Source organism: Olea europaea, chromosome 7 (assembly GCF_002742605.1).
Source record: "Olea europaea var. sylvestris chromosome 7, O_europaea_v1, whole genome shotgun sequence".
NCBI lineage: Eukaryota > Viridiplantae > Streptophyta > Magnoliopsida > Lamiales > Oleaceae > Olea > Olea europaea.
Window position 1 is genome coordinate 10226318 of NC_036243.1, and position 10561 is coordinate 10236878.

General features: G+C 33.8%; 1 protein-coding gene across 2 annotated transcripts; it reads right to left on the minus strand.

Moving 5' to 3' along the window:
* Positions 1–2748: 2748 nt before the first annotated feature.
* LOC111396946 (chorismate mutase 1, chloroplastic) lies at positions 2749–8317 on the minus strand. 2 transcript variants are annotated; one of them, XM_023023568.1, is made up of 6 exons: positions 7874–8314; positions 5154–5376; positions 4997–5083; positions 3759–3902; positions 3430–3522; positions 2749–3177 (listed from the first exon to the last, which is right to left on the minus strand). In XM_023023568.1, the coding sequence occupies exons 1-6, from the start codon at positions 8056–8058 to the stop codon at positions 2941–2943; spliced, it is 969 nt and encodes a 322-aa protein (XP_022879336.1). In that variant the 5' UTR covers positions 8059–8314; the 3' UTR covers positions 2749–2940. The 2 variants fall into 2 exon arrangements, with proteins under 2 accessions (XP_022879336.1, XP_022879337.1); XM_023023569.1 differs by lacking the exon at positions 4997–5083 and having other exon boundaries at positions 7874–8317.
* Positions 8318–10561: the final 2244 nt, after the last annotated feature.

Below are 10561 nucleotides of genomic sequence, written 5' to 3' on the forward strand. Positions count from 1 at the left end.
TAAACTTTGGCCAGTCGACCAGCAAAAATATTTGTTTGTGGGGGAGACAAGTCAGTGAATTTAAGGATAATGCTACATATACATCTAATACATAGAGCAAGACCCACTTCGAATAAAGTATGATTTATTTGAAGTGAATTCTCTCTATTTGAAGGGGTGGAAATTCGAGTGGACGTCATTTTATGTAAAAGTAACATTATACAATATTTAATCTATAATATAAATTTTGAAATATAAAAATTTTGTCCGCCTCTCACTTTGTTCGTCTTTGGGTGACGAAGTTGACAAATTTCGGAATCTTTTCATTGCTTCACTATTTTATTAAAAAGAGAAGTTTACTTAGCCCCCGTTTGATCCCCATTAAATTCAATTACATTACATTTCATTTTTTTTTCTCCTATTTTCAATTATACAATCTTTCATAAAATAATATTACACGTAAATCGAAAACTTTTCCTTTTTTTCAACCATTCATTTTTCTAAAAAATACTATTCCCCCCATTTTCATTTTCAGGTAATGGGGGTCAAACGGGGGCTTAAATTGACCACACATGAGAATATGAAAACGAAGAGCACGTCATGTCAAGTTCCTTCGAAATAATGTTGATGATCAACTGTCTAGATGTCAATTAAATGAATAAAGCCCCCTGTCTCGACTTGGGGACAGGGTTAAAGACAGGGGCGCCACATGGCTCCCCCCGTCCCTGACCGTGTCCCTAAACCGGGACAGGGAGCATGATTGCAATTAAATAATAATAAATGATTGGACCTATTAAATATAGAAATATGTAAATCATTTAAAATGTCTAATCACTTAACGGCACTTAAATCCTTGACCTTTGAAATAGTGATAAATAGCAATCTCTACGCTGTCTCAAGCAAATCTGAATGGTTCCCCACTTAAAGATAAGAAAAATAGTCTAAACATGTTTATGAAAAAAAAAAGGTTGTATTTGGTGCACCAAATTATGGGAATTTAAATTATATCTATCTTTATCCATCATAATACTTCTATCTAATAATGTTCATTGTTACTAAAATTATTCAGTTTAGCACCCGTTTGACCTCCATTAATTTTCATTCTATTACATTTCATTTTTCTTTTTTCTATTTTCAACCACAAAATTTTTCATAAAATAATATTACACATAAATCTAAAACTTTTCATTTTTTTTTCAACCACTCATTTTGAAAAAAAAAAAAAAACACTATTTTACCCATTAATATACCAAAGGCATAAAATACTTGTAAATTTAGTGCTACCAGTTTATTTATTTATTGCCTTTTTCTGGTCTACCGCTAAAAAAAGGGTCAAATTTTTAAGAGAATAACGAGGAATTCTTGAAGCCAGGTTTGTATGAGGGCTAGCCCGCTACTTTTGGGCCGAAATAATTTATGGGCCATATAAAGATTGGCCTCAAAAGTGAAGGCTAAACTTAGGCCCATCCATTTGTACACCGAAGGTTCAAGGCCAGCCCAATGATTGACTCTATGCGAAAGGAGAGAAAAATGAAGAGGAAATTACATAAAAGCAAGCATTTAAAATTTCTAATTTAAAATTCAGATGGGAAGTTTATTTAAGCAAAAAGCAGGTATCAATTCAACTTACCCACCCACCCCACTACAAAACCTAATCTCTCTACACCACCAACCCATAAGCCGGCACTACCATCATTCTCTCTCTTCCTTTCTACCATATCGATGCCACCATTGTTCACAAATGCAGAGAAGCACACCACATAGCCACTTCCTCTATTCTCTTTGCAGATGCTCTAATAGACATGCTTTGCTATAGAGCATCAAGTTCACTATGAAGATCGGACGGTTTGCACTATAATCTCTCTCTCTCCATCGCACTAGAAGCCACCATCGATCTCGTCTCCCTCTTTGCTATGATTGTTGCGCTCGATTGCTAAGCACTGCTTGTTGCTACAGATCAGGGGCCACTGCAGATCAAATTCAAAAAAGACAAGGCATGGTTGCAATTTGAGATGGTTGTGGCAATCCATTTGAGAAGAGAACGGATAGTTGTTGTTACAGCCTGAAGTCTAAGAAGAGAAGGGATGCTTATGGTTGTGGGGACTGTGGCCGTAAACTATGACATTAAAATTCGATCATTTGTCGTTAAAAAGTAATCTGTAAATATCAAATTAGAAAATGTGTGACTTGTGACCTATAGTTTTTGAATTTGTGACCAATGATGTGAGCTATGACCTACAAAATAATTTGTGACCTGTAAATTTTTTATCAGTGAACTCGAAATAATCTGTGACATACAAAATTTTTTATTTGTGAACTCAAAATAATCTGTAACCAATTAATTCGATGATATGTAACCAATAATCATAAATCTGTGACCATTAATTGTGTAACTGTGATTTTATTATATTTAATTAATAAATATTTTCAATTAATTATACTGAAACTTGAATTTTGAATTTCCAAACTTTATACCTGAGTTTTGAATTGTTGTAAACAATACACCTGACATATGAATTTTTTCCAAAAATGAAAGCCACAATAACAAGAAAAAGAGTGCAAAAATCCATTTTTTTCTCCATTAACAACTTAAAAATAATATTATGCAGCATCAATGTTGCTTAGCACCGATCTAAGTAATAGTGAACCCCACATCGCACCATTGGTTAAAATAAAATTAATCATAAATTGTAGGATATGGGGCCCACTACCATCTAGAGCACCATTGGTTTATGTGAAATTCACAAATTAATCAAGAAAGTGAACAGATTATCACTTGCAACAACTTAGGTTTTCCCAAGTAATTTTATTCAATAGCCAACTTTATAATTGAAGCTTCTGGTTGCATGCTGTCAGTTGTCTCAGTATTAATATACAGAGGGAAAAAATAAAAAATAAATAAAAAAAAGAAGCAGCAGCTTTTACCATAACAATCAAACATTATACCAACCATCCTTCCATTCAGTCGAGCCTTCTCAGTAAATACTGAACTTGCACTTCCTTTGTCAAAGGCATGATCCACTCCCCATATAGATCGGCAACTAGGATTGGATTAATTTTGTAAACTGGATCGGTTCCATCTACACCTACGTCTACAGTCACATCTTGCCCATAAGTTCTGGTTTTCATTTCGACCCTCCTTTTGATTGCCTCTTCGACTGTTGGATATGTTAGCAAATCCATCAGTTGGTCTTTGTCCTGAAGTATAACCTTAAGTAATCAGCACTGGTTTAAACTCGTTTTAGCATACATAATAAGGCCAAATGCAAAGTGCATTTGGGCACTTAGGACTGGATATGATTGGACCGTATAATTTAACAAAATGTTAGCTATTTTCTTACTTAACTCTCCATTAGTATTGGTATTCACCATGTGAAACATGCTTAAAAGAGAATAAAAATGCATTTCAATGAAGCATCTGCACATCAAGAATGACTAAAATCAATTTACTTGTGCTTTAATGGCAGCATTATAGACATCCGGGGAGGCTCGGTATTTTGCTTCCGCCACAAATTTACCATAATGTATTCTTTTCGACAGAACCTGCATGCAGGAATTCAGCATCAATATAAAGCAAAGTTGCGAAATCTAATTAATTCTAAACAAGATCACCACTACTTTCGGTCAATGGTTTCAAGTTCAAAGACATTTACATGAAACGTGATTATCTCGGAAACTACAGGGTCCTTAAAGTTATGTTTGAGATTTATTTAGAAAAATGACATATACATTTGACGTTCAGGTAACAGATTAACCTGTAGAGTTAGTCAGAATGGTACCTGCAAGCAAATTGTGTCACAAGTTGCGGCTGATCCGCAGTTACCATCGTCACCTTCTTTAACTAATCTAGGGAGAAGATTCCGGAAGTACATATCCCATATTTTGACATTTATATTGATCGAATCTGAGGCTGGATGTAAAACCTGTATGAATATTAGAATTTATATGTCGAGATCAAAGAAAATTATAAACGGTAGGCCAGATAAACATAAAAATGATAATAGATAGGAAAGCTCATAACAATGAAAACAGCACATGCTCAAATCATTGACAGTATCAAGTAGTGCTTCCCCTCACTTTGCCTACAACAGTTTACGCGCTGACTCGTAAGCATAATTTTTTTTTTTTTTTATGACCGCGGATATCCGGACCAGATTACGCACACCTCGACTAATCCCACGTGACCATGAAATTTAAAGTCGGGTACTCATCTCAATAACTCTGAGTGGACTTGAACTGATGACTACCGGAAAGCAAACTCAATATCTGACCACTGAACTACCCATTAAGATTACTTGTAAGCATAAATACGTAAAATAATAATCTTTATTGTACATAGAACAAAATGTATTCCAAACTATCGGTCAATTAATCTCGGATTCGGATATTTTAGAAAGCAAAATATCACGGATTACTCAGTTTTCCAGAGATTGGCTGATAAACAAGTACCAAACAAAACTGAGGATACAGAGAACCAAAGTGGTACACACATGATTAGGCCAAAGTTCTACAGCATATAAATGTACTTACCTAGTTGACAGGTTCTACCTTTATTGTCACTATGCAACAATTTCGACAGGGAAATCTCACTATTGATCCCTAACTGCGCAGGTAGCAAGTTGGTTGTCCAGCTTGTATTACAGTCGCACAGTTCCCATGACATAAACTGTTAAAATCTCTATCACATTGTCACGTAATCCTCACATGTCCAACTTTGTGAAGCTAAGGTTTTCCTTTTCAACTTGAGCTGGGGCCAGAAATTTGAAGAGGACAGGTGTTCCCCAAAGGACACTCGACAAGTGAAGAAAGATTTGGAACAAGGTATAATGCAAAGTAGAGAACCAACTTCCTACTCGGCAATAGGTTGCCAACCAATGGTGCAATTTTCCCTATGTACTTATTTACATGCAATGTTTGGTAAGTTCTACTGGTTGCCGTTTTGGAATATTACATTGTATTTTTGTTTGAGGGGAAAACGATAGAATTACTGATATGGATCACACGTCTAACACTTTACCCGAGGGTATTTCAGAGGAGGCAAAATTGGTTCAGGTAAATCATCAGGGAAGAAAGGATGCTCATCCGGACTCTTGTATCTTCCAACCTGTGTTGAATATGCTTCAGAAAATGAATATTTTTTCACTTCTCAAAGGTGGAAATAAAGATTTATATACCTTAGCATGAAGTTTTTCAGTTTCTCTGACCATGTACTGAACCAAAGAACCATGGAATCCATCCATGAAAAAAGCATCAGGATTATATGTGTCCGCGTTGTAGCAATACTGGGCTCTCTCGACAAGGCTGAATATAATGCTATCTTCTTGCCGAATTAACGAGTTCCGTATACCATCAAGAGTATAGCTCTCAGTCTCATCGACCCTATTTTTCGGTGTCAATCTGAAAGGAAACGCAAGTAACTTAAGAACATAGATGTACAAGAGAATTTTAAAAGTTACAAGACCTTCAAGAATGTCAACAATGAAGGGCTCAAAGCTCTCAAAAAAATAGTTATGAATGAGAAGTCCTTCATGTACAGTGATCATGGCAAATTCTATCAAGAAAATAGGCATCCAGCACAACAGAAGAATACATCATTTTCATTATTCTATGCCTATAAAAATATTAAGAAAACGAAGTAGTCCAACGTTTAATCTTATTGGTCGAGGAGTATGAATATCATCTGCAAGTTTGTGCTGCGATGGGCTCGTCTATGATTAACAAGAAAATCAATTTACTGGGGACTTTTGCTGGCATGAACTATAGTGTCAAACACTTGAGCATATCTGAAGGTAATCAAATTTCTGCTAAATGTTTTGTGTCATTATGTAAATGGCAATAGCTACATACTAGGTGTTTCAAATCATGGCATCTAACTGTTGGTGCTTTATTTTCAGTGTTAATGGTTTGATTTTTAAGAAAAGCAACGATCATATAATAAATCAGAATCCCCCACTAAAAATTCACAAAGAAAAAGGAAGAGGTCAATTGTTGTAACACCCCGAAAATTCGTTATAATCATTAATATTAGAAATTAGGACCTTATAGTGAGAAGTTGAATATCTACGGACCAAATTGTTTGGTTTATATAATTTAGGGATCAAATCGTGGACTATTCATAGTTAACGACATAATTGAATTTTTGTAGGATCACTTTCTTTTTTCAAGCCTTTGACTGCCACCGTAATTATAATCTATATAAAGGAATTCATCGTATGCTTAATTAGAAAATCGATTGGTTTTTGGAATAATGAATTAGATTAGGTAATTACTATATATATATAACTAAAGTAGTTTAGGTAATTACCATAATTATATGTATGAATATATGTTAAATGTGCAAGATTATAATAAGAATAATCATAAATGCCATAAATATGGAGCCAATAAGGGAAAATCCCATTTTCACATGAGGAAAGATTCCATTCTTCCATCCATGACAATATTTAGGCCCTGTTTGAGCTCCATTTTTACCTCATTAAAATGAAAAATAAGACCGTTATCCATCACATCAAACCACCATTTTTGAATTTTTATCTCTTGTATGGGGCCCATAACGGCTCTATTTTTCATTCTTATTCTACAAATAATGTGGCTCAAACGGGCTCTTAATTGTTTTCACACATACACTCACGGCATTCACCTTTCTCACACACCAAAAGTCATTTCATTTTTCCTATACACACAAGAATTCATAAGTGGATTCTTATTAGTCAAATACTTCACACTCATTTTATCAAATTTCATTCAAGTTACGAGGTAAGTGATATTGTATGTGATTTATACGAACTTGTATTTTGTACTTTAAAATTTCGAATTCGTTTCATAGGCCATATATGTTTATGATAAGAGGGCTGAAGTTTAGTAGCGCTACGCACAGGAATTACTATCACCTATGAATGAAGTAGTTCGTGTTTCTCCTATATGTATGATATGAAATCCCGTTTTCCTTAGTTTAAATGCAAATTACTTGTTCACTACACACACTTATATTGAGATTTTCTTAAATCTCACCCTTTAAGGTTTTCCCCCCTTTCAGGTAATTGAGATTGGGAGTTTGGAGCTAGAAATCGATTGGTGGGGGCGAAATCTTTTTTATTTTAAAAGGGAAATTCATATTGTCAAATGAGTTTTAAATAATTGGTTACTTTTTGGGAATAAATGTTCTTTTTTTTTTCTTTTTTTTTTTTAATCTTGAAAGACATTTTTTATTGATAAATAAATGATTGTTATATTTTTTGTGTTTAATATGTTATTTTCTGATTAAGTAACACTTGAGTCCTTTTCAAGAAATTGGGATGTTACAATTGTATAGTCAAAGGAACAAAAAGAAATAAGCATGCTAGGTATTTTTACATTATTGGAACCTCAAAATTGCAATTCTACAAATTAAACAATAAAAACTAAAAAGCTATCGCGTGTCTACTCTAATTGCTTTTGAATAAAAACTATTTAGAAAATATAACTAAATCATGCTGATTTATCAATAAATCCATCAGTAGTGAAAGCAATAATCAGAATTAGGTTCTACCATAAATTATTTCAAAATAAGCATTTATTAAGTTAATAATAAGATAAAAAAAAAATTATTACCTGGGCACAAAACATGCAGTAAGTTTCACACAACTATGATAAGAAATAACATGTAAACAGAACAAATTTAAAATTTCACAGATCAGAGAGGACTAAAATTACCCTATAAGACTAAGAGCTAAATTCAAAATCTCTTGCATCACTATGGAACAAAATATGCACTAAGTGAATACAATAATGATAAGTTATAACTACACAGAATCAATTTGAAATTCCACAGAGCAGAGAAGACTCCAACTACCCAATAAGACAAAGAGGTCAATTTGAAATTCAGAAAGGAAAAAAAAATGAGTTTAGTCTATACCCAATGGAAGTTGCAGAGGCTTGTATTAACTTAATACCCTGCCTAGGAAATCTTGAATTTTGACACCAAAAGCTGCTATGTTTGTGCGATATTTGGTGGACAAAAGGGGTACTTAATCTTGAAATCTTGGAGTTACTGGGGCTTACTACACCAGGAGAAGCGAATCCTAACAGCTTTGCCTCCATTTTCCAAGAAAGAAAAAGGATTACAAACCGAGAGAGGGATCTAAAAAACAAAAGCCCAGAAAAGTGCAGAGAAATGTGCGTTTGGTGGAAGGCAAGAAAAGAGAGTTTGATAGGAAAACGATTGCAAGTATCAGGTTCATGTAAACCAAATTATCGGGGTTGGTGGCGAGGTTTAGGTATAGAAGTTTGGATTGTTAGGTAGAAAGTGAGATCAGCAATCCACAAACGACACATCTGAGGGCGCAGAAATGGATTGAGGGGTAGGATTCAATTGCTTAAAAATTTAAGGCCATTTTTGAATGGCCCTCTTTCCATGAATTTTCCATCAATTTTGGGTATTTGATAGCAAAAGTTTTTCATCTATTTTCCACACATGAGCATTTTCCATGATTTATCATCATGACAAGGAAAAAAACATGATATATATTTTCATTTTAAATAGAGTAATGCTATTTAACTCATTAAAGTTATAACTAAAATCTATGTGATATTAGATAATAGGTTAAATGAAAAGTGAAATTAAATTACTCATTTAATTTTTACTTATTATTGAATGCTATATTATATAGATTGAGGTTATAATTTCGGTGGGGCTAAATAACATTATTCTTTTGAATAATATAGGCTATGTTTGAGCCATATTTTTACAAAAAAAATATATTCTTAAACAGTAATTTGACATCATTTCAATAATACTTTTTTCAATAAAATAATATTACACACAACTCAAAATTTTTCTTTATTTTTTGACCACACATTTTTCATCAATACACTATTCAAAATACATTCTTAGGAATATAATGTGACTTAAACAAGGGCATATTCTCCCCCTAACATTTTTCTCACCTCCCATTTCTCTCTTACACTACATATCTTGGAAATCAGTTCATTAATATCTCTGTTACATCCAAAACATTTCAAAGTTATTGATGAAATTGGCCATAATTTGGTAAGTATAATTCTTCAACAACAGATTTCGACTGAGTAATCACAATGTCATCGTGAATTTTATATTTAGCTTCTGTTTAGTAGTATAGAGGGGATTTATATAATAGATAGCGACAAGAATGGTAGTATTGGGGGCTACATCAATAGATGACCTCTAAGCCTTTACCCTACCTCTTTGTTCTTACTATAGGGGCTTTCTTTCTCTGGTTTTCTAAATCTTATAGTTAGTCCGATTTCATCAGTCTACAAGGTCAACTTTGAGTGAATCAATAGTCTGATGATTCCAAATATAAAAATTTCAAAATCAATTTCACCTGCATTCCAACTATTTTTAAATCACATAGTTGTGAAGAATTATTATTTTAACCACATCAACATCTATCAAGTTCATTATTAGGGATTTTGGCCATATTTTTACAGTATTCACAATACAAAAGGTGATTTATACTGTGTTGTGACCAGTATCGTTATTTGTGACCTGATCTATGAACATTTTTGTAATCAATTCTTTTATTTATGACCTCCTTATTTACATATTGTATTCAATTCGGATCAATGTTGTTATTTTTAACATTTAGATTTATGACCTTCATATTTTCAATTAGTGGTGTTATTTGTGACCAGTGCTTTTACTTGTGGCCTTCTTATATTTATTATATTCAAATTTGTGACTATTTTGTTGTTCATAACCTTCAAATTTGTGATGTTCATATTTGTGTTGAGTGTTGTTATTTGTAATCAATACTATTACCAGTGGCGAATCCAGGGCTGAAGGTCAGCTAGGGCGGACGTCGACCATTAACCATTGATCGTTGACTCAACGATCGTAATAGTGATGTCGTTTATTAAAAATTATAGATTCCTAAATCTAAATTCCCGTTGACTCCACGATGTAATAGCATTTCAGTCACTTTTCCTCTATTCCCTTGTGTACAAACTACAAACACATGCACACACACAAACAAGATAAATGTAGTGAATCACAACCGTTGACTCAACCATTTTCTCCATTAATTTTGTCACTTATCCCTAATTTCCTAAATCTAAATTCCCAAATCACAAATCATTAATCATTAACCATAAATTATAACTCATGCAAAAACTAATTATAACTCACAGAACAAAAACTATAAAAAAAAAAGGACAAACAGAGAAATATAGCCTAGTAGCCGACAGGGAAAATGGCGCTCACTAGTCACCAAGAAACCGGTCGACCACCAGTCTACTATCCACCACACAAGAACAGTCCACACCACTTGCTCCTCGTTGATTATCGTCACTCGTCATAGACCACAGTGTGCGTATTGCCTCTGCTCATCTTCACCAACGTTAGTCCGCCACTGCCTTAACTTCATTTCAATTGTGGATTGGTCATTTGGTTTTGGTGGAAATATATCCATGGTCTAGTCCAGCCGTCCAAGGACTAGGGCCATTAATTGGGCCTTTTTTTTTAAAGGCCCATCCCTCTTTGACCAAAAATTGGAAAAAAAAAAAGAAAAGAAAAAAAAAGTTAGACCCAAACCAACTGGCAGTGCAGCAGTCATCTTCTTCACTC